Genomic DNA, 24,023 nt, shown 5'->3' on the forward strand with positions numbered 1-24,023 from the left:
GGGAGACTTGCAGCATGGGCAACTGCCGGTCTTCCATACAACCCTGCCCAGGCCTGCGCCCTGGAGAGTGAAGACTTTCCAAGCGCAGATCCATGGTCTCACAAGACTAATGGATGCCTTTAAGATAGAATGGACGTGGAGAGGATGTTTCCTATAGTGGGAGAGTCTAGGACTGAGAAAAGAACATTCCTTTATAATATGAGGAATTTCTTTAGCCAGACTTTGTGGAATTAATTGTCACAGATGTCTGTGGAGGTCAAGTTGTTATATTTAAAGTAGAGATTGTTAGGTTCTTGATTAATAGTGCCCATGGCCTGTCCGGTGATGATATCTGTTATCTGTCAAGTAGGATGCCGTGCACAATTCTGATTTGAAGGAGGCAGACGTGAGAGCATGGAGGAACATTTGGTGAAACTTCCAAAATGCCTGTTTCGCTGCCGCCGCTACTGTGTGATCCGAAATCTCCAGAGGGGAAGGCCCCGAATCCTCGGCTTTGCCTGTTGCTCTGCGGCTGGGGCAGGGTCAAAGCGCTCAGCAGAGATGGTGCTCGGTGTCGGAGGGCTGGTCGGAGGCTCGAAGTTTTCGGACGGACTCAGAGTTGGACTGTGGTCGGGTGCTTCCAGGATGCTGCATCGACAAGTTTGTGGCGCTGGAAGCTCATGGCAGGGAGAGTTTCTCCCTTCTACCATCTGCGTGAGATGTTGGGGCTATCGGGACTTTGAGACTTTTTTTTACCGTGCCCATGGTCTGCTCTTATCAAATTACGGTATTGCTTTGCACTGTTGTAACTATATGTTATAATTATGTGGTTTTTGTCAGTTTTTGCCTTGGTCTGTCCTGTGTTTCTGTGATACTGGAGGAACATTGTTTCATTTTTTTAATGCATGCATATATTTAAATGACAAGAAACGAGGACTGAGTGCCCTCATAATCTAAAAAAGAGCATCAAAGGTTATAGGGAGAAGGCTGGAAAATAGGGTGTGAGGAGAAAATAAGTCAGCCATGATCTAATGGTGGAGCAAACTGCTTCTATGTGATATGGTCTAAGTGTTGGGAAACCGGAAGCCTGAGACAATTTAAACTATTTGTTTTTCATTAACAATAATTTATTTATTTATTTTTAATTTTCTTATTGTAACCTATAATATGTTTTTTCTCTTGCAGTATGCTGCTGCCACAGAACAACAGATTTCATTTCAAATGTCAGTGATAATAAACCTAATTCTGACTAAAAATGATCCTTTCATTAACAGCCAAGATTTTGGAATTAGGATTAACCTGTTATGGATTTTTTTCCAGCATGGTTATGATGGGCTGAATGGTATTATTCTTTGCCCAAATAAGCCCTACACACTCTAGAGAAATCACATCCTTCCAGACAGAACTGTATGCAGTGCTAGCACAGTGGCCTGGCTGACACATTATTTAGCCTAGCATGACGCACCCTGTTCTTGTATTTAATGTTTTAGCCAGTATATTACCTGCTGACTTTGCCATCTTATCTATCTCTTCTCTTCCCCAAATCAAATACAGAGAAGCGAACATAAAAACAGAGTTCTTCCTGCTGGGCAGGTTAGGCACAACATTGGAATGGTTGGACTCATGAACTCATGACACCCATGTGACCAATTAACCTACTAACCCATACGTCTTTGGAATGTGGGAGGAAACCCTCGCGTTCACAGGGAGAACGCATCATCTCCTTACAGAGAGTGGTAGAATTGAACCTGGATTACTGGTCCTGTAATAGTGTTGCACTAACTGCTATACCACTGTGCTTCCCCAGTGTACTCACATTTTGGGTTTGCAGATCTATTATCAAAAATTCAAAGTACATATATGTCACCATATACAAACCTGAGATTCATTTTCTTGCGAACTTACACAGTAGATCCAAGAAACACGGTAAAGTCAATGAAAGAACACACCCAACAGGACAGACAACAACCAATGTGCAAAATACAACAAACTGTGCAAATAGAAAAAGATAATAATAAATAAGCAATAAATATCAAGGACATGAGCTGAAGAGTCCATGAAAGTGAGTCCATAGGCTATGAGAACAGTTCAGTGATGGGGCAAGTGAAGTTATCTTCTCTGGTTCAAGAGCCTGATGGTTGAGGGGTAATAACTGTTCTGAACCTGGTGGTGTGGGTCCTGAGGCTCCTGTACCTCCTTCCTGATGGTTGAGGGGTAATAACTGTTCTGAACCTGGTGGTGTGGGTCCTGAGGCTCCTGTACCTCCTTCCTGATGGCAGCAGTGAGAAGAGACCATGGCCTGGGTGGTGGGGTTCCTTGATGTTGGATGCTGTACTCCTGTGACAGTGCTCTATGTAGATGTGCTCAATGGTGGAGAGGGTTTTACCCGTGATGGAGTGGGCTATATCCAAGAACTTCTGTAGGATTTTTCAGGAGGGTCGGTGATGGTGCTACAGAGTGTCTGGTGATGTTGTTTCCCACCCGCGGTTCACTATTGTTATTGATTGTCTGTGAGAGGGTCCTGATTCATCAGCTGGGGTTGGTAGATTTAACCTGTCTCAGAATGTTTCTTAATCTGTTGAGTGTGTCTGAGATTTTGTGGTTTTGTACTTGAAATGTTGCATCTCATCAGATTCCATCAGTATTTAAAGAGTAGCTGTGTTTGTCATAGGTATATCAAAAGGTACAGTGAAACACGTTTATGTCAGGGACTAACACAATCCGAGGATATACTGGGGCAACCCACAAGTGTCACCATGCTTCCAGGGCCATCATGGTACATCCTCAACCCCTTACCTGTATGTGGGAGAAAAACAGAGCACCTGTGGGGAAACCCATGCAGTCACAGAGAGAACGTACAAACTCCTTACAGACCAGCAGAACTGAATCCCAGGTTACACTCATCACTATGTTGCTGTGCTGTCTGTGCTACGCACAGCATGAACGGTGGGTAGATTGGTGAGAAGGAATCTCTCTCTTGTCAGTCTCTCTGGTGGCACGGTTCACCAGGAAGATCAGTGATGGTGCTAGAGTCACCTTTGGTGATGGGTGCTGTTTCCCACCCGGTGCATGGTTTCCTATGGTTAATCATTGTTTGCCGGGGGGCGGGGGACGTTGCTGATTCATTGGCTGGGGTTGGATGATGTTAACCAACAAATTTCCCTATCTGTATTTACCCTGAGATCTGAGGATGAAGTCTCCCCGAGGCCACACCCTCTTAACTAGACATGAGAAGCTGGAAATCCAGAGCAACACACACGAAGTGCTGGAGGAACTCAGCAGGTCAGGCTGCATCTATGGAGAGGAATAAACAGTTGACATTTCTATGGTTGGACCAGATGAGGAGGAGGATGGGCGGATGAGGGAGATGGAGTGAAGTAAAATGCTGGGCGGTGATGGGTGGAAGAGGTCAAGGGCTGAAGAAGTAGGAATTTGATAGGGAGTGGACATCTGATGAAGAGTCTCAGCTCAAAACCTCGCTGTTTATTTCTTTCCTTAGAAGCTGCCTGATGTGTTGAGTTCCTCCAGCATGCTGCGTGTATTATCTTCTTTAGGTTCACTGCCAGTCTTAAAAGGACTGGTCTCCCAATGATACGGGGTACACTCTGGGTCATGAATGAGTAACATCGAACAGTTGACTGACTGGTGCTCCAACTGTGTCCTAATGTAGCAGGTGATAAACTGACTTGCTAGGATATTTCAGAGTGCCACCAACATGAAAAATTGTGCAGATGCTGGGGATCCAAAGCAACACACACAAAGTGCTGGAGGAACTCAGCAGTCCAGGCAACGTCTATGGAAAAGAGTACCGTGGACGTTTCAGGATGAGACCCTTCTTCAGAACTGGAAAGGAAGGGGTGAAGTCAGACTAAGAAGGTTGGGGGGGAGGGCAGGAAGAAGAACAAGGTGGCAGGTAATAGATAAAACCAGGAGAAGGAGTGAAGTAAAGAGCTGGGAAGTTGATTGGTGAGTTAAAGGGCTGGTGAGGGGGCAATCTGAGAGGAGCGGATAGAAGACCATAGAAGAAAGGGAAGGGGGAGAGGCACCAGAGGGAGGTGATAGGCAGGTAAGGAGATAAGGTGAGGGAGGGAAACGGAAATGGGAAATGGTGAAGGGGGGGTGGAGCAATTACTGGAAGTTTGAAAAATCTGATCTATTTCTACTGCAGTTTTAACCCTCAATGTCAAGTTCCATCAATCTATTGAAATTAGTCTTTCTCCAACTGATGATTTTTACTTTGCATTGCCGCTTTTCTATAGGTAACTCTGAACTCATGATGTTTTCTTCACTGTCTCCTAGGTGTTCCCCAACTAAAAGCAGCAGATTTGGGCGAGGCCGGTCATTTTCAGCTGCATAGTCGCAGTAAGTGTTGGCATCAGAGGCCTACTGAAGTTTGGAGTGTGAATGTGAAAAGAGAAAACTTGGGAAAATTTGGTCTTTTTTTGGTGGCTCGGGCATGGGGAGTGTGAGTGTCAGAGACCTACAAAAGTTGGGAGAAAGTGTATAAAAGGAGCAGTTTCAGGCAAGGCCAGTCTTTTTCAACTGCGCAGGCACGGTAAGTGTCAGCGTCAGAGGCCTAAACTCAGCTGAAAATGAAAGGAAGGTAGGCTTATGCAGAGTGGCCATTGTTTGAGTGTGCCAGTGACAGAGTGGAAAGGTTTGGCATTATAGGCTTCAGTGTGAACAGGTGGAGTTATAGTTAAGAGGTAAGCCTTTTTTTTTAGTTCAGAGTAGTCAGGAAGTAATGTTCCTCCTGTCAGATGTGGAAATTTCGGATACCTGACTGTTTCCCTGATGACTACATCTGCAGGAAATGTACCCAACTTCAGCACCTGGCTGATCGGGTCAAAAAGTTGGAGCTGGGATTGGATGTGCTCCAGATCATTCGTGAGGCTGAAGATATTATATATGAGACTTCTGAATAGGTGGTGAGACACGGAGTACAGGTTTCGGACAGTAGATGGGTGATCACCAAAGAGCAGGATTCCCCTGTAGCCATTCCCCTCAGCAACAAGTATACCTCTTTGGATACTGCTGGGGGTGGGCAGCCCATCAGAACATGGCAGCAACAGCCAGGCTGGTGGCAATGTGGCTGTCTCTTAGGCTCAACAGGGAAGGGTAAAGTCAGGCAGTGTGGTAGTTATGGGGGATTTGATAGTTAATGGGACAGAAAGCAGATTCTGAGGCCACAAAAGAGATTCTGTTGTCTCCTGGGTGCTAGGGTCCAGGATGTACCAGAGAGGCTGCAGGATATTGTTAAGGGGGAGGGTGAATAGCCAAGGGTCATGGTGCATATTGGCACCAATGACATGGGCAAAAAGGGGAAAAAGGTCCTACGCAGTGAGTATCTAGAGTTAGGAAAGAGGCTGAAGAGAAGGACGTCCAAGGTAGTAATCTTCAGATTACTCCCAGTACCACGGATTAGTGCAGGTAGGATTGGGGTGAAAGCAGAGATGGTGCAGGGGACAGGATTTCAAGTTTTTGGAACCTTTTCTGGGAAAGCAGTGAGCTGTACAAGAGGGACAGGTTGCACCTGAAATGGAGGGGAATCAATCAATATCCTGGCCAGGAGGGTTGCAAATGCTACTCGTGAGAGTTGAAACTAGTTCTACAGGAAACTGAGAACTAGAGCGCCAGGTTGGTAAGGGAAGGATCGTACCGGAGGTAGACATCAGGGAATGTATTGAAAGGCAAAATCAAAACAACGGATATGATTGGTTGCGTAGTTTGAAGTATTATATTTCAATGCTTGGAGTATTATAGTAGGGAAGGGTAATGAACTTAGAGCATGGATCAGTACGTGGAGCTACGATGCTGTAACCATCACTGAAACTTGGTTGAGAGAGAGGCAGGAATGGGTGAGTAATGTACCGGGTTTTCAAACTTTTAGAGAAGATAGAGGAGGAGGTAAAAGAGGGGGTGGAGTTGCACTATTAATCAGGGACAATGTCACAGCTGCACTCAAGGGAGACATAATGGAGGGGTCAGACACTGAGTCCGTTTGGGTTGAACTCAGGAACAGGAAAGTGCAATCACACTGATGGGATTGTACAATGGATCCCCTAATAGCCACTGGGACATTGAGGAACAGATATGTAATCCCATTAAAGAAATGTGTAAAAATAATAGGGTTGTTATCATTGGAGATTTCAACTTCCTTGTTATAAACTGGGACCTTCTTAGTGCAAGGGGTTTAGATGGGGCAAAATTTGTTAAGTGCATCCAGGAAGGTTCTTAAATCGATATGTGGATAACCAATGAGAGGACCTAGTGATGGGTAATGATTGTGCCCAGGTGACTGACCTTACAGTGGGGGATCAGTTAGGGAACGGTGACCACAACTCCTTAACTTTCAGGATAGCTATAGATAAAGATAGGTATGGCCCTTATGGGAGAGTTTTAAATCGGAATTGGGCAAATTATGAGGGCATTAGGCAGGAACTAAGTAGAGTTAATTGGGACCACCTTTTCTTGGCAAGACCACAGAGAGCTGATGAATTTAGTCTAGAAGGAAATGGGGAAGTATGTAAAGATTCAGAAGTTAGGATCAAACAGAGCACTTGACGAGTATACAGAAGCCAGTAGAAGCCATGAAAAGATCCAGGCAAATCCCAAGGCATTCTATACATACATCAGGAGCAAGAGGATAACACAAAGTCAAAGAGAGGACACATAATAGAGCAAAAATTAGTGGGAAGTTAGAGGATTAGGAAGCTTTTATAAACCAACAGAAGGCAACTAAAAAAATCATTAAGAAGAAAAAGATAGAACATGAAAGTAAACCAGCCAATAATATTAAAGTAGATACCAAAAGTTTCTTCAGATACGTAAAGTGTAAAAGAGAGGTGAGAGTGGATATCAGCCCATTGGAAAACGATGCTGGAGAGGCAGTAAAGGGGGACAAGGAAATGGCAGATGAACTGAAAAAGTATTTTGCATTAGTCTTCATTGTGGAAGACACTAGCAGTATGGTGGAAGTTCCAGAGTATCAGGAGTCATGAAGTGTGTGAAGTTACCATTACTAGAGAGAAGGTTCTTGGGAAACTGAAAGGTCTGAAGGTAGATAAGTCACCTGGACCAGATGGTGTACAGCCATGGTTCTGAAAGAGGTGGTTGAAGAGATTGTGGAGACATTAGTAACAATCTTTCAAGAATCATTTGATTCTAGAATGGTTCTGGAAGAATGGAAAATTGCAAATGTCATTCCACTTTTTAAGAAGGGAAGGGGGACAGAAGAAAGGTAATTACAGGCCTATTAACCTGACCTCGGTGGTTGGCAAGATGTTGGAGTTGATTGTTCGGGATATGGTTTCAGGGTACTTTAAGGCACATAATAAAATAGGCCAAAGTCAGCATTGTTTCCTCAAGGGAAAATCTTGCCTGACAAATCTGTTGGAATTCTTTGAAGAAATAACAAGCAGGTTAGACAAAGGAGAATTGATTGCTGTTGTGTACTTGCATTTTCAGAAGCCTTTTGACAAGGTGCCACATATGAGGCTGTTTAACAAGTTAAGAACCCATGTATTACAGGAAAGATTCTAGCATGGGTAAAGCAGTGGTTGTTGGGCAGGGTGCAAAGAGTGGGAATAAATGGAGCCTTTTCTGGTTGGCTGCCAGGAGTCCGTGATGGGAGCTCTTCTTTTTACGTTATATGTCAATGACTTAGATGATGGAATTTATGGCTTTGTTTCAAAGTATATTTATTATCAAAGAATGTATAAATTATACAACCTTGAGATTTGTTTGCTTACAGGTATCCTCTTTGGATCCAAGTTCATAGCTCCTTAAAAGTGGCTACACAGGTCGATCAGGTGGTTAAGAAGGCTGATGGAATTCTTTTATTAGTCGAGACATTTTATTAGTGCTTAGGCCACATCGGGAGTATTGCATACAGTTCTGGTTGTAGCACTATAGGAAGGACATTGAGGTTTTGGAGAGGGTACAGAAGAGGTTTACCAGGATGCTACCTGGTTTAAAGGGCATGTGCTATTATGAGAGGCTGGATAAATTTGTGTTGCTTTCTTGGGAGCTTAGAGGGCTTAGGGGAGATCACAAGACAAAGGAGCAGAAGTAGACCATTCGGCCCATCGAGTCTGCTCCGCCACTCCACCATGAGCTAAACTATTCTCCCATCTAGTTCCAATTCCTGGCTTTTTCCCCATACCTCTTGATACCCTGACTAATTAGATACCTATCAATCTCCTCCTTAAACACCCTCAATGATCGAGCCTCCACAGATCTCATACGTGTTTATAAGATTATGAGAGGCAAAGATAGTGTAGACTGGGAATATCTATTTCCCAGAGCTGAAATTTCTAATACCAGAGAGCATTGAATGTGTGAGGGCATAGTTCAAAGAAGATGTGAGGGGCAAGTTTTTCACTCAGAGTGGTGAATGACTAGAATGCACTCCCTGGTATGGTGGTAGAGACAAATTTTTAGCTGGTTCGGCACAACACTGTGGGCCGAATGGCCTGTTCCTGTGCTGTGCAGTTCTGTATAAAACTTACTTCCCCATATTCTTTGGATCCAGCAATTCTTCCTGCCTCACTGAACTAGAAATGTATTGCTTCAGAAAATTATCCTGAACACTCTTCTCCCCTCTCTGTGCTTAGTGATATTAATCTTCTAGTTCATAACACAGACTTTTATGATTCCAAAGTAACCACTACATAGTTTTCACAATAATCTGTAATCTCTCTGTATGCTGTTCCTTCTGTCCTACTCATCCAGCCATAGAAATACATGGCTTAAATAGGCCCTTCAGCCCACTGAGTCTGTGCTATCCATCAACCACCCATATGCACAAATTCTACTCTTGTTTTTTACTCTTACCACTCCCTCAACAATTCCCTCCAGATTTCTACCATTCAGCTACATGCTAGGGTTAATATAACTTAACAACCCGCACGCCTCGGGATGTAGGAGGAAACTGGTGAGGGGGTGGGGGAACCAGACACCTTGGTGCCTCACCTAGTCTTGGGGTCCTTGCAGGTGGAGTGACAAAGGCCCAGTAGCCCATTCCTAGAATGAGGGGCTTGTTGTGAAGGTAGGGAGGAAGCAGGGCCTCCAGAGCTTAGAAATACAGATCGAAACCAGCGGCTTTGGAAAGATAATGCTGGGAAGAGTTCAATCAATGGTGCAGTCCCTACCACAAAACCAAAGTGAAGAGTTTCTTCCTCCTTCATCTAACGTTGTGAATCCTGAGTTTTCTCTGTACCAGTGAGCTTCAAAGACAGTCATTCAGGACTCAGATGCATTCTTATATTACAGGGCATTGAGATATAGCAAGAAAGTTGAGAGTCTGAGGTTGTCAGTTGACATGTTACTGAACTGTGGTTCAATCTCACAGGTCTGCCTCTCCATCTCCTCTTGTCTTCTGGCCAATATTACCTCAAAATACCCTGCAGCCACTGCACTCGAGGAGCTGAAGTATGATCTCATCACTTCTCATGAGGAAGTGGCTTGAATCTACTGAACAAGTAGTTCATGGCCACGGTAAAGGAAAACAGGCTGTTCACCTTGTGCTTCTTAATACAAATATAGAGCTGTAAGGAGAAATATACGATTTGTATCAGACCAGAAAATTAACCGGGTTGACTTACTTCTGCACTTTCTGTACTTATATAATTAAAGGCTAGATATGCTGTAGCATGTAGCTAACCTCCTGATTCACTAAAATATTTCTGCACGGCACAAGTCAGGTGTTTGATGGAATTCTTGCCTCTTTAATTCCAACAACATTCAGCCTATTTGTAGGTTGCTGGGTGTGTGCGTCAACAAGTAGCGAAGCTAAAGATCAGCAGATTCAGGTTCTGAGGGATATGTTGTGTGGCTAAATTGTTGAGATGGAACTCATGAAGGTATTGAATGCTGAGGTAAACGTGGACCCAATATTTCCTCCTTCAGTTATGGACTGTTCAAAAGGAACTAAAAAGGGATTTAATTGTTGGATATTCCTGGAAATAAAGTGGGGGAAAAAGGAATGATGGTAGAATTTCTGAATGAGAAATGATAGGTATTATGACCTAATGACTTCTTTCAGTTCCACAATATTGGGGCAGCACAGTAGCATAGCTGTTATCATAATGCTTTACAGTGCCAGCTGTGAGATCAAGGCTTGCTATCTGTAAGGAGTTTTGTATGTTCTCTCCACCCACACACCACTCCACCACATGGTTTTCCATCAGTTTCCATTTCAAAGATGTACAAGTTAAGATTAGTAAATTATGAGCATGCTATTTGGCACTGTAGACATGGTGACACTTGCAGCCTGCCTCCAGTGCAATCTCAACACAAACAATGCATTTCACTGTATTTCCATGTGCATGTGACGTTGACACCATCAGGTTGGAGGCTATCCAGACAGATAGGGGTGTTGCTCCTGCATCATAGGAGGAGGCCCTGGCCTGATACGTTGGAATGGGAAGACAAATTGAAATAACTCAATGAGTAAGCCTCCACAACTCCGAAATCAAGAATTCCAAAAGTTCACTACACAATAGTTCTTTTTCCTAACTTCCTAAATCCCCACAGTGGGATCACCAGTGCAACTGAAATCTTTATAGTTGGATTTCTCCATTATTGCAGTTATATATTATAAAGATCGATGTTGCGCTGACAAAGTCTGTAGCCTGTCTAATACAAATCTCTCCACAATCCAGAGCAATCGTATGAACTGCAGGATTTCATATCCTGTGGTATATGTGAGAAATTGGTGCATCATCTCAGACTGGCTCAGAAGAGTATTTCAGAAGTAAGCGAACTGCTGGAGAAAGGCTGCAGCGACTTGAATGGAGCCCAACGTAATCTGGTGAGTTCATGGGGATGTGAAAGTGCACCTTTGGGCTCCGACAGCAATGATGCCAGAAATTCAACTTCACTCAGAATTCCACTAAAATAATTTGTTTTTAAAAGTGTCCAGCAGACATTCAGACACCTTCCAGGGCAAGGACATTTTAGATTGTGACTGGTGGAGATGCTGGGTTTGGTAGATGCATGTGTGACACTCATATTAAGAAATGTCTGGTTACATTTTCCCAAAATGTATTGGTTCAGCAAGAAGTCATGGATGGAAGATCCAACCCAGCTTCTGCAAGGTTCTCACAAGCCAGTCTTCTGATGCTTTAGATATCAAGATACAACTGATAACTCAGAATGCTTTATACTTTATTGTTGCCAAACAATTGATGCTAGAATATACAATCATCACAGTGATATTTGATTCTGCACTTCGCGCTCCATGGACTACAAATCGATAGTAAATATTAAAAATTTAAATTATAAATCATAAATAGAAAATAGAAAAATGGAAAGTAAGGTAGTGCAAAAAAACCGAGAGGCAGGTCCGGATATTTAGAGGGTACGGCCCAGATCTGGGTCAGGATCCATTCTGCAGTCTTATCACAGTTGGAAAGAAGCTGTTCTCAAATCTGGCCGTACGAGTCTTCAAGCTCCTGAGCCTTCTCCCGGAGGGAAGAGGGACGAAAAGTGTGTTGGCTGGGTGAGTCGTGTCCTTGATTATCCTGGCAGCACTGCTCCGACAGCGTGTGGTGTAAGGTGAGTCCAAGGACGGAAGATTGGTTTGTGTGATGTGCTGGGCTGTGTTCACGATCTTCTGCAGCTTCTTTCGGTCTTGGACAGGACAACTTCCACACCAGGTTGTGATGCACCCTAAAAGAATGCTTTCTACGGTGCATCTATAAAAATTAGTGAGGGTTTTAGGGGACAGGCCAAATTTCTTTAGTTTTCTCAGGAAGTAAAGGTGCTGGTGGGCCTTCTTGGCAGTGGACTCTGCTTGGTTGGACCAAGTCAGGTCATTTGTGATATTGACCCCAAGGAACTTAAAGCTTTTGACCTGTTCCACTTGCGCACCACCGATGTAAATTGGGTCGTGTGGTCCGCTACTCCTTCTGAAGTCAACCACCAATTCCTTCGTCTTGCTGACGTTGAGGGATAGGCTATTGTCTTCGCACCATGCCACCAGGTTCTTAATTTCCTCTCTGTACTCAAATTCATCATTACCCGAGATACGGCCTACAATTGTTGTGTCATCAGCAAACTTGTATATTGAGTTCGATGGAAACTTGGTTGCACAATCATGGGTGTGCAGTGAGTACAGCAGGGGGCTGAGTACACAGCCTTGTAGGGCACCAGTGCTCAGAGTGATTGTGGAGGAGAGCTTGTCCCCTATTTTTACAGCCTGGATCCTGTCTGTGAGGAAGTTGAAGATCCAGCTGCAGATCTGAGTGCTAAGGCCCAGGTTCCGGAGCTTAGGAATCAGTTTATTTGGAATGATGGTATTAAAGGCAGAGCTGTAGTCAATGAAAAGGAGCCTTACTTATGCATCTTTATTCTCCAGGTGTTCTAAGGGGGAATGTAGGGTCAGAGAGATGGCATCTGCCATTGACCTGTTGCTCCGGTAGGCAAATTGCAAAGCATCGAGGTTGACTGGTAGGCTGTGGTTGATGTGTGCCATAACCAATCACTCGAAGCACTTCATAGCAATTGATGTCAGAGCCACAGGCATGCCACCTTGCTCTTCTTCGGCACCGGGATTGTCGTTGCCTTCTTAAAACACAAGGGGATCTTAGACTGAAGCAAGGAGCAGTTGAAGATGTCAGCAAACACTCCAGCTAGCTCGCTTGCACGGGCCCGGAGAAACTGTCCCGGGATGCCATCTGGGCCCGTTGCCTTCCTTGGATTTATCTTCAGGAAGGCCCTTCTAACGTCCTCCTCATTGACGATGAATCTCAATGCCACCAGGTCCGGTTCATCCGGAGGGAGCGGGACGCTCCTCTTCTGTTCGAATCTTGCGTAGAATACATTAAGTTCATCAGGAAGAGAAGCACCACCGTTATTGATATTCCCATCCTTTGCGTTCAGTGATCTCATTTAGACCCTGCCATAGTCTACTGGCATCCCTCTGGTTAGCCTGGGCTTCCAACTTGGCTCGATATTGCCTCTTGGCGCCCTTAATGGCTTTCCGGAGTTCACGCCTGGATTCCATGTAGCGACTGGTATCCCAGACCTAAAAGCCACAGCCCTAGCCTTCAAAAGGGACTTAACCTCATAATTCAGAATATAAAATGTAGAAAAGGCTTTCAAATTAGACAACGTCCCAGCTGTAGAGCTGAAAGTCTGCTAACTTGAATAGCCGCATCTCTAGCCCCATTTCTATGTTCAACTACTAAACTACTAATATGCACAATTGCCCAGGGAGTCCTTTGAATGAAAAGACAAGAAAATCCAATCTAATTGCTGCCCAGTAGGTTCACTCTGAGTCTCCCACAGAGTCTCAGAAGGAGAATTCAACAGCAATTTTCAGCAAACTGGACTCGCCAACATTTAGATTGGGTTTCACAAGGACTTCACAACCCAATACTGAGCTTGTCCAGAGAGCTGAGTTCAAAACAACCTTCCGTTGTAATACCATAAGACATCGCAGAATGAGGCCATTCAGTCTGCTTCGACATTTGGTCATTTTCCTGGCATGACTGTGGCTGGCAGAATGATCTCTCCTCGGTTGTGAATTGATGTAGTGGGGGATTTGAAAAACCAGCAAAGGCGTATCAATAATTCTCAAACCTTCACTGTAGTCTCAGTACAGGATCCTGCTGGAAAGAAAGATACTTGAAGGTCGGACAATGTTCAAACACATGCGGAAATGCCAAAGCTAATGAAGCAGTCTGTGCAGACTAGTTCCTTCCTGCGTGAGATCGCCACAATCTACAAAATGCACTTCAGTTACGCACCCTAGCTACTCTGACAGTGCCACTCAGACCTGCATCTCCACTGACCTAGGAGGCCAGGGTGCCTGAGAACGTCTGGCTTGGAAATATTGCCGGTCCTTCATTGTTGGTGTCTTTGAACACCCTGCCCAACTACATCGTGGGAGTACTGTCCTTAAATAAAATCAGCCATGATCAAATAGACTCGATTGGCTGAACGCCCTAATTCTGTTCTGGTCTTATGGTCTTGCCAGAGGAATGTTAGCACTTAAAGAAGGGACAAGCAGTGAATAGTAACCTTGCATCCACTCCCTGATTACAGAAAATATTTGTGCAACAGAGTGAAATGACTGTTAAAATTGAGAAGAAAGCAAAAGTAGGTAGGAAGTCTCAAAGTGATGTCTGGGCCCAGAGTGAGTCGTTAGGCAGCATGGTCTAGGCCCAGAGCTTTTTGCTGCAGTGGTACCTGGGTCCTAATGTGAGGTACGATCTGCTGGCCCAGGTAGACTGGAAAGACAGGGTGTCAGGATTGGAGGGAGAACCAATTTTGCTGACTCTTCCGCAATGCTCACTCCTCTCTCCATGGCGCTGAGGATATGAGACTGCCCTGGCTGCTGTGTTTCGTGAAGATATGTCCCGCTAATATGATGAACTGAAGCTCTGGGCCTACTCCGGGCTGCTCCAAGGATTTGGATCTGAGGACTCAACTTGATTCGAAATGTTGTTGCTGGCTCCTATTGTTTGCATGAATGTTTTTTCCTTTCTCTATGCATCAGGTGTTGGTCTTTTTTTTAATTGGGTTCTTTCAGGTATCTTGCTTTGTGGCTGCCTGTAAACAGACAGATCTCAAGGTTGTATAATTTTTACATTCTTTGATAATAAATGTACTTTGAAACTTCTTTATAGGAAGGATGTGGACCTTTGGAGAGTGGAGGGAATGCAGAGAGGATTTTTTTTAGATTAATTTTAGATTACCAGGATGCTGCCTGGAATAAAGGGAATATCGTATGAGGATAGGTTGAGTGAGCTAGGGTTTTTCTCTTTGGAGTGAAGGAGGATGAGAGGTGACTTGATAGAGATGTGGAAGATGGTGAGAGGCACAGATCAAATGGATTGCAAGAGACTTTTTCCTAGGGTGTAAATAGCTAATACAAGGGGGCATAGTTTTAAGCAGATTAGAGGAAAATATAAGGGAAATAGTGAGAGATAACAGTTATATTTTTTTACAAAGAGACTGGTGAGTGCATGCAATGCCCTGTCAGAAGTATTGGTAGTGGCAAGTACATTAGGGGCATTTAAGAAACTCAGGAAAGGAGCCAGTCAGGATGTCAGAGGAGCTGGTTTGGGTTCGGAGATGTGAACCTGACTGCAGGGCATTTTACAGCCTGGTGCTCTAAGGCATCAAGGTTGGTGCACAAAGGTGGCATGCAGTGTAACGGTAGGAGATTGTCTCGGGTATTTCACTTGCGATCGCAAGGCTCTATTGGACAATGTGACTGTAAACTGCCACAGCCTTTTGCCCTTGTCTGGTGGCATGACAGGCGACATGGGGGCTGTGCAGCCTTTGTGTAGTGAGGACTAAGCCTCAACACTCAGGCTTGCCTGCTGCTGCAGACCAGATGAGAAGACGTGCGAGAGTTGCAGTGTGGCATCCGAGCTCGACTGGGGGGGCTGGCCCTGGCCTCTCCCGGTGGTGCCACTCTCCTGTGTTCGAGCGACGGAATAACAGGCTGGACTCCGTGCGTTTGTGGACTGCCGGGAGACTGTACCATTGATTGCCAGGCATTGTCACTCAGTTACATTGATCTTGGAGTAGATTAAAAGATTGGCACAACAGGGTGCGCGGGCTGAGGGGCCTGCACTGTGCTGAAGTGTTCTATGGAATACTTCCCCATGCTCATCTGTAACTCTCTCATCTTTGCTTTCTGTTAGTTGGTGTACACTGTACTGATGGTAAGAACAATGTACGGTAGTATTTGTTACTTCTACCAGATAGAACTGATTTTCTTTGTTTGCTTTGCTCTTCTCAGTGTGAAAAGTTTGTTCACTCTTACAAACCAGAGCTAAGTGGAATGCTTCAGAAGTCCCAGGAAGAAAAGGACATTTGTGGGGTAAGTTTAAATGACATCCTTCAGGTATTCTTCACGTTTGCAAAGAGGGATTTCTAGTAATTACTGATCAGATTTCTTTATGGAAATGTTTTGTTGAAATAATGACTGCTTGCATTCATCATTATGAATTGTGAGGCTGGTAGGTGATAGTATGGAAGGAACACGGGTCTTTGCAGCATGACAAGTTATGTGAGCTGCTGATCCTGTCTGCTGTGGCTCACGCTAATTTGGGCTGTTCAAAATATCAAAGGCAGTTAACGTTATTATTCCAAGAGGATGTTTCCCCCTTATTTTACAAAATGCCTTTGGAATTACAAATGGGCATGATTGATCCATTCGGAAAGCTAAGAATCCTGCACAAATGCAAAATGTTAGAAAAGCTCAGCAGGAGGAGGGGTAATATCTGGGGTCAGTGACCTTTCATCAGAAATGGGCAACTACTGTGGCTGAAGTTGGAGAGAACAAAGAACTGCTGTAATAGTGGGGGCCAAGTGAGTGATGCAAGTAGTTAATAGGCTAAAGGCCTATTAATTGGGTGGAATGAGCGGGGGGGGGCATGTGAAGTAACGATGCTGGAACCATTTGTAGAGAACAGCAGCTGTTGAAATTCTTGGGTCTCAGTTTCAGTGTTCAGTTCACTCTTCCCTTTCACGATTTCAGGGACCAGTATGGAAGTGACTTTATTTCTTACATCCTTCACATACATAAGGAGTAAAAATCCTTACATTATATCTCCATCTAAATATGCAATGTGCAATCATAGTAATTTATAATAAATAGAACAGTCAATATAATATAGAGAACACTCAAGTCAGCGTGAGTTCATCAGTCTGATGAAGAAGCTGTCCCGGAGCCTGTTGGTCCTGGCTTTTATGCTGCGGTACCGCTTCCTGGATGGTAGCAGCTGGAATAGTTTGTGGTTGGGATGGCTTGGGTCCCCAGTGATCCTACCGGCCCTTTTTACACACCTGTCCTTGTAAATGTCCTGAATCATGGGAAGTTCACAACTACAGTTCCCATACCAGGCAGAGATGCAGCCAGTCAGGATACTCTCAATTGTGCCCCTGCAGGAAGTTCTTGGGATTTGGGGACCCACACCAAACTTCCTCAACCGTCTGAGGTGAAAGAGGCGCTGTTGTTCCTTTTTCACCGCACAGCTGGTGTGTACAGACCATGTGAGGTCCTCAGTGATGTGGATGCCAAGGAACTTGAAGCTGTTTACCCTCTCAACCCCAGATCCATTGATGTCAATAGGGGTTAGCCCATCTCCATTCCTCTTGCAATCCACAACCAGCTCCTTTGTTTTTGTGACATTGAGGGAGAGGTTGTTTTCTTGACACCACTGTGTCAGAGAGATGACTTCTTCCCTGTAGGCCACCTCGTTATTGTTTGAGATAAGGTCAATCAATGTAGTATCGTCGGCACATTAAAGAAAGCACAGATATCCACAAAAGTTCAAAGCATGTATGCTGTATACAACCTTGAAATTCATCTCCTTACAGGCAGCCAGACAACAAAGAAATCCATGAGAACCCATTTAAAAAAAAAGTACTGTCAAACTCCTAATGTACAGGGAAAAAAAAACAATGCAAACAATAAAAGCAAGCAAATAACATTCAGAACTGAATTTCACGAAGCGAGTCCACAGCCACGAAGACAGTCGCAGCCTATCCAGGAGCCTATTAGTTTCAGGCCACTGCCTCAGTTCAGCACAGAGATGAGTAATCTTCATAGAACAACAAGCTGAACTCAAGTTGCCTCCTGCCCCAACACGCTCACCATTTCAATTCAGCCCAGTGCTTAAATTGGCCAAACTTCAGTCTTTCCTCTTGGACCTGGTCCCAGCCACTTCAGTACACTCTCGGGCCCAGAGCATGCTACCTTAAGTTGACCCATACCTGACCTTTCCAATTCAGCCCGGCACTTAAATTGGTTAAACCTCAGCTTGTTCCTCATTCTCGGGCTCAGGCCCAGCCGACTCAACTCTGCCTTGCCTTGGTTCTGCTGCTTCAAATCACCTCCAAGTCTGTTCCAGCAGCCAAATATTGGCTGGTTCCCTGCTTTTGGGCCTGGGCCCTGCTGTCTCAATTCAGCCCATACGTGCCACGCTGCAACTGTCCAGCGCCTTCGAGAATTCAGTTCACACCTCAAAAATGCCAAGTCTTGCAGGCAGTTCAAAAGCTCAGCTCCGAAACGTAAGTTATAAGCTATTGATTGCAGTGATCATTTGAGAAAAAGTGTGATTAATAATGTAGTTAATAGTTGTATTTGATGCCAGCGAATTGTTGCTGTGCTTCACCAACACTATCTTAATCCGGAGCACAGCTACCTCGACTGCATCTCCTCCCATCTCGCTTCCCTCTGATGGCTCCATTCTTAACCAAGGAGACTTGCCCATCCGTGCTTCCATATCCACAGCTTCCTTCCCCTAGGGTCAACCACCTCTGTTCCATTTCCTGCTTTTGTGCTTTTACCCTCTCTCCCCTCCCCACACCAAAAATGGCTTCCCTGTCCACTTTGCAATGGTTTCCTGGTAATTTCCATTACCTCTGATGTCATGGTATCAAGAGACATCACCTTCCCGTCCAGCATTCCAAAGGGATCATTCCTAACAGAATGGTTTATTCATCCACCTCCTGTCCTATTCACACCATTTTCCCTACAGCTGTAGGAAAAGTAACCCCTGTCCATCTACTTCCTTCCTCATCAAAGGCCCCAGACATTCCATTCATGTGAAGGAGTGATTCCCTTTTCCTTCCTCCAGACTACTTTGCTCATTAGGTGCTCACATTGTGGCTTCCTGTACGAAGGGCGATTGATAAGTTCGTGGCCTAAGGTAGAAGGAGTCAATTTTAGAAAACATAGCACATTCACTTTTCAACATAGTCCCCTCCTACATTTACACACTTAGTCCAGTGGTCATGGAGCATACGGATCTTGGACCTCCAGAAAGTGCCCACAGCAGGGGTAATTGATAAGTTTGTGGCCTAAGGTAGAAGGAGATGAGTTATACAGCTCTCGTTACATGCACACGCAGTTCAACTCTTTGAGTGATTATGCAGAAAGTTTGAAGTTAATAACTCATCTCCTTCTCCCTTAGGCCACGAACTTATCAATCACCCCTGATGAGTTATGAGCTTCAAACTTTCTGCATAATCACTCAAAGAGTCGAACTGCATGTGCATGTAACGAGAGCTGTATAACTCATTTCCTTCTACTTTAGGCCGTATACTCCACGAACGCTGAACTAAGTGTGTAAATGTAGGAGGGGACTATGTTGAAAAATAAATGTGCCAGGTTTTCTAAGATTGACTTCTTCTACCTAAGGCCACAAACTTATCAATCACCCCTCGTATGTTGAAGAAATCAAAGACTAATTGGCTGACCACTTCAGAGAACACGTCTGCAAAGTCTGTAAGGACAGCCTGAACCTCCGGATGATTATTGCTTTAATTCTCCATCCTGCTTCAACTCTGAACTCTCTGACTTTGCCTTCATTTTTCCAACGAAACCCAACATAATCTTAGGGAAAAGATTTTCCCATAGCTATGCTACAGTCATCAGGACTGGATATTGAATTCAACAATTTCAGGTAGCCAGCCACTATAGTTTGTGTTAGAACTGGCCAGTTGTGATGAGATTTCATCAAATAAAACATTTAATTCAAAATTCAAAGTAAATGTATTATCATTGTGCATAGGTTATCATGTACTCGCAAACACGAGAAGGGCTGCAAATGCTGGAAATTCAAAGCAACACACACAAAATGCTGGAGGAACTCAGCAGGTCAGGCAGCATCTATGGAAAAGAATAAAGAGTTGATGTTTTGGACCGAGACTCTTCTGTAGGACTGAAGAACGTCAAATGTTTACTCTTTTCCATAGATGCTGAGTTCCTCCAGCATTTCGTGCGTATTACCTTGATTCATTTTCTTACAGGCATTTACAAGAAAAAAGATATACAGTAAATGAATTTTACAAAAAGCTATACATAAACAAAGGCCAGCTATAAACCAATAAGTAAAAGAAGATAAAATGTGCAAATAAAATTATAAAGAGCCTTTGAAAGTTATAGAATCAGTTGGGAGCAGTAGAGAATTTCTAGCATTGATTTCAACGTTATGTCTAGATGGCCCATTATAGGAAGGATGTAGAAGCTTCAGAGAGGGTACAGAGATTTACCATGATGTTGCCTGGATTAGAGAGCAGGTCTTATGAGAATATGTTGAGCTAGCTAGGGATTTTCTCTTTGGAGAGGAGGATGAGAGGTGAAATGATAATAGATTTAATGGACAGCCAGACTTTCTGGGGGGGGGGGATTGGCTAATATAAAGGAATTGAAATCAGACTCAGGTTTATTATCTACAGCATGTGTTGTGAAATTTGTTAACTTAGCAGCAGCTGTTCAATGCAGTACATAATATAGAAGAAGAAAAAATAATAATAATTAAATAATAAATCAATTACAGTATACATATATTGAATAGATTAAAAATTGTGCAAGAACAGAAATAATATATATTTAAAAAGTGAGGTAGTGTCCAAGGGTTCAATGTCCATTTAGGAATCGGATGGCAGAGGGGAAGAAGCTGTTCCCGAATCGCTGAGTATGTGCCTTCAGGCTTCTGTATCTCCTACCTGATGGTAACAGTGAGAAAAGGGCATTCCCTGGGTGCTGGAGGTCCTTAAAAATGGACTCTTGCCTTTCTGAGACACCATTCCTTGAAGATGTCCTGGGTGCTTTGTAGGCTGGTACCCAAGATATATCTGAATAAATTTACACCCCTCTGCAGCTTCTTTTGGTCCTGTGCAGTAGCCCCTCCATACCAGCCAGTGATGCAGCCTGTCAGAATGCTCTCCACGGTACATCTACAGAAGTTTTTGAGTGTATTTGTTGACATACCAAACCTCTACAAGCTCGTAATGAAGTATAGTCACTGTCTTGCCGCCTTTATAACTGCATCGATATGTTGGGATCAGGTTAGGTCCTCAGGAATCTTAACACCCACAAACTTAAAACTGCTCACTTTCTCCACTTCTGATCCCTATATGAGGATTGGTATGTGTTCCTTCATCTTACCCTTCCTGAAGTCCACAATCAGCTCTTTCATCTTACTAATGTTGAGTGCCAGGTTGTTGCTGTGGCACCACTCCACTAGTTGGCATATCTCACTCCTGTACACCCTCTCGTCACCATGAGATTCTACCAACAATGGGTTTATTGTCAGCAAATTTATAGATGGTATTTGAGCTATGCCTATCCACAGTCATGGATATAGAGAGAGTAGAGCAGTGGGCTAAGCGCACACTTCTGAGGTGCACCGGTGTTGATCGTCAGCGAGGAGGAGATGTTATCACCAGTACGCACAGATTGTGGTCTTCCGGTTAGGAAGTTGAGGATCCAATTACAGAGGGAAGTACAGAGGCCCAGGTTCTGTAACTTCTCAATCAAGATTGTGAGAATGATGATATTAAATGCTGAGCTATTGTCAGTGAACAGCATGCTGACATAGGTGTTTGAGTTGTCTAGTGGTCTAAGGCCGTGTGAAGAGCCATTGAGATTGCATCTGCCGTTGACCTATTGTGGCGATAGGCAAATTGCAATGGGTCCAGGTCCTTGCTGAGGCAGGAGTTCAGTCTCGTCATGCCCAACCTCTCAAAGCATTTCACCACTGTCGATGTGAGTGCTACTGGGTGACAGTCATTAAGGCAGCTCACATTATTCTTCTTAGGCACTGGTATAGTTGTTGCCTTTGAAGCAAGTGGGAACTTCTGCCCATAGCAGTGAGAGGTCTAACCCTAAGGTTTAAGGAGAAAAGTATAGGGGGTAGTTGTTTTTTTTTTAACAATACTGAGTGCATGGAATGTGCTGCCTGGGGTTCTGCTAGAAGCAGATACATTTGGGACATTTATAACCATATAAGCATATAATAATTACAGCACGGAAACAGGCCATCTCGGCCCTTCTAGTCCGTGCCAATCTCCTACTCTCACCTAGTCCCACCGACCTGCACTCGGTCCATAACCCTCCATTCCCTTCCTGTCCATATATCTATCCAATTTAACTTTAAACGACAACATCGAACCTGCCTCAACCACTTCTGCTGGAAGCTCGTTCCACACAGCTACCACTCTCTGAGTAAAGAAGTTCCCCCTCATGTTACCCCTAAACTTTTGTCTTCTAACTCTCAACTCATGTCCTCTTGTTTGAATTTCCCCCACTCTCAATGGAAAAAGCCTATCCACATCAACTCTGTCAATCCCCCTCATAATTTTAAATACCTCTATCAAGTCTCCTCTCAACCTTCTACGCTCCAAAGAATAAAACCCTAACTTGTTCAACCTTTCTCTGTAACTTAGGAGATGAAACCCAGGCAACATTTTAGTAAACCTCCCCTGTACTCTCTCAATTTTATTGACATCTTTCCTATAATTCGGTGACCAGAACTGTACACAGTACTCCAAATTTGGCCTTACCAATGCCTTATACAATTTCAACATTACATTCCAACTCCTATACTCAATGCTCTGATTAATAAAGGCGAGCATACCAAAAGCTTTCTTCACCACCCTATCCACATGAGATTCCACCTTCAGGGAACTATGCACTATTATTCCTAGATCCCTCTGTTCTACAGCATTCTTCAATGCCCTACCATTTACTATGTATGTCCTATTTTGATTAGTCCTACCAAAATGTAGCACCTCACATTTTTCAGCATTAAACTCCATCTGCCATCTTCCAGCCCACTCTTCTAACTGGCCTAAATCTCTCTGCAAGCTTTGAAAACCTCCTTCATTAGCCACAACACCACCTATCTTAGTATCATCTGCATACTTACTAATCCAATTTACCACCCCATCATCCAGATCATTAATATATATGACAAACAACATTGGACCCAGTACAGATCCCTGAGGCACACCGCTACACACTGTCCTCCAATCTGACACACAGTTATCCACCACTACTCTCTGGCATCTCCCATCCAGCCACTGCTGAATCCATTTTACTGCTTCGATATTAATGCCTAACGATTGAACCTTCCTAACTAACCTTCCGTGTGGAACCTTGTCAAAGGCCTTACTGAAGTCCATATAGACAACATCCACCGCTTTACCCTCATCAACTTTCCTAGTAACCTCATCAAAAAATTCAATAAGATTTGTCAAACATGACCTTCCACGCACAAATCCATGTTGACTGTTCCTAATCAGACCCTGTCTATCCAGATAATTATATATACCATCTCTAAGAATACTTTCCATCAATTTACCCACCACTGATGTCAAACTCACAGGCCGATAATTGCTAGGTTTACTCTTAGAACCCTTTTTAAACAATGGAACCACATGAGCAATACGCCAATCCTCCGGCACCATCCCCATTTCTAATGACATTTGAAATATTTCTGTCAGAGCCCCTGATATTTCCACATTAACTTCCTTCAAGGTCCTAGGGAATATCTTGTCCGGACCCAGAGACTTATCCACTTTTATATTCCTTAAAAGCGCCAGTACTTCCTCTTCTTTAATCGTCATACTTTCCTTCTTGTTTTCTTTACCTTACACAATTCAATATCCTTCTCTTTAGTGAATACCGAAGAAAAGAAATTGTTCAAAATCTCCCCCATCTCTTTTGGCTCCACACATAGCCGTCCACTCTGATTCTCCAAGGGACCAATTTTATCCCTCACTATCCTTTTGCTATTTATATAACTGCAGAAACCCTTTGGATTTATTTTCACCTTACTTGCTAAAGCTGCCTCGTATCTTCTTTTGGCTTTTCTAATTTCTTTCTTAAGATTCTTTTTACATTCTTTATATTCCTCGAGCACCTCATTAACTCCAAGCTGCCTATATTTATTGTAAATCCCTCTCTTTTTCCAAACCAAGTTTCCTATATCCCTTGAAAACCATGGTTCTCTCAAACTTTTAACCTTTCCTTTCAACTTAACAGGAACATAAAGATCCTGTACCCTCAAAATTTCACCTTTAAATGACCTCTCTATTACATCCTTCCCATAAAACAAATTGTCCCAATCCACTCCTTCTAAATCCTTTCGCATCTCCTCAAAATTAGCCTTTCTCCAATCAAAAATCTCAACCCTGGGTCCAGTCCTATCCTTCTCCATAATTATATTGAAACTAATGGTATTGTGATCACTGGACCCGAAGTGCTCCCCAACACATACCTCCGTCAC

At 43.8% G+C, this 24,023-nt stretch overlaps 1 protein-coding gene across 2 annotated transcripts in view; it reads left to right on the top strand.

Annotated features, from left to right (window-relative positions):
- Positions 1–24,023, top strand: part of LOC134350293 (prosaposin-like) — a 39,922-nt gene that overhangs the window by 4,415 nt on the left and 11,484 nt on the right. The window contains exons 2-5 of one of the 2 annotated variants that reach the window (XM_063055333.1): positions 3,162–3,261; positions 4,279–4,341; positions 10,644–10,792; positions 15,740–15,820. In XM_063055333.1, coding sequence (XP_062911403.1) covers positions 3,207–3,261; positions 4,279–4,341; positions 10,644–10,792; positions 15,740–15,820 — 348 coding nt within the window. In that variant the 5' untranslated portion in view covers positions 3,162–3,206. The remainder of the gene's footprint in view (positions 1–3,161; positions 3,262–4,278; positions 4,342–10,643; positions 10,793–15,739; positions 15,821–24,023) is intronic. The other variant, XM_063055334.1, reaches the window with a different exon arrangement.

This window comes from Mobula hypostoma, chromosome 8 (genome assembly GCF_963921235.1).
Source record: "Mobula hypostoma chromosome 8, sMobHyp1.1, whole genome shotgun sequence".
NCBI lineage: Eukaryota > Metazoa > Chordata > Chondrichthyes > Myliobatiformes > Myliobatidae > Mobula > Mobula hypostoma.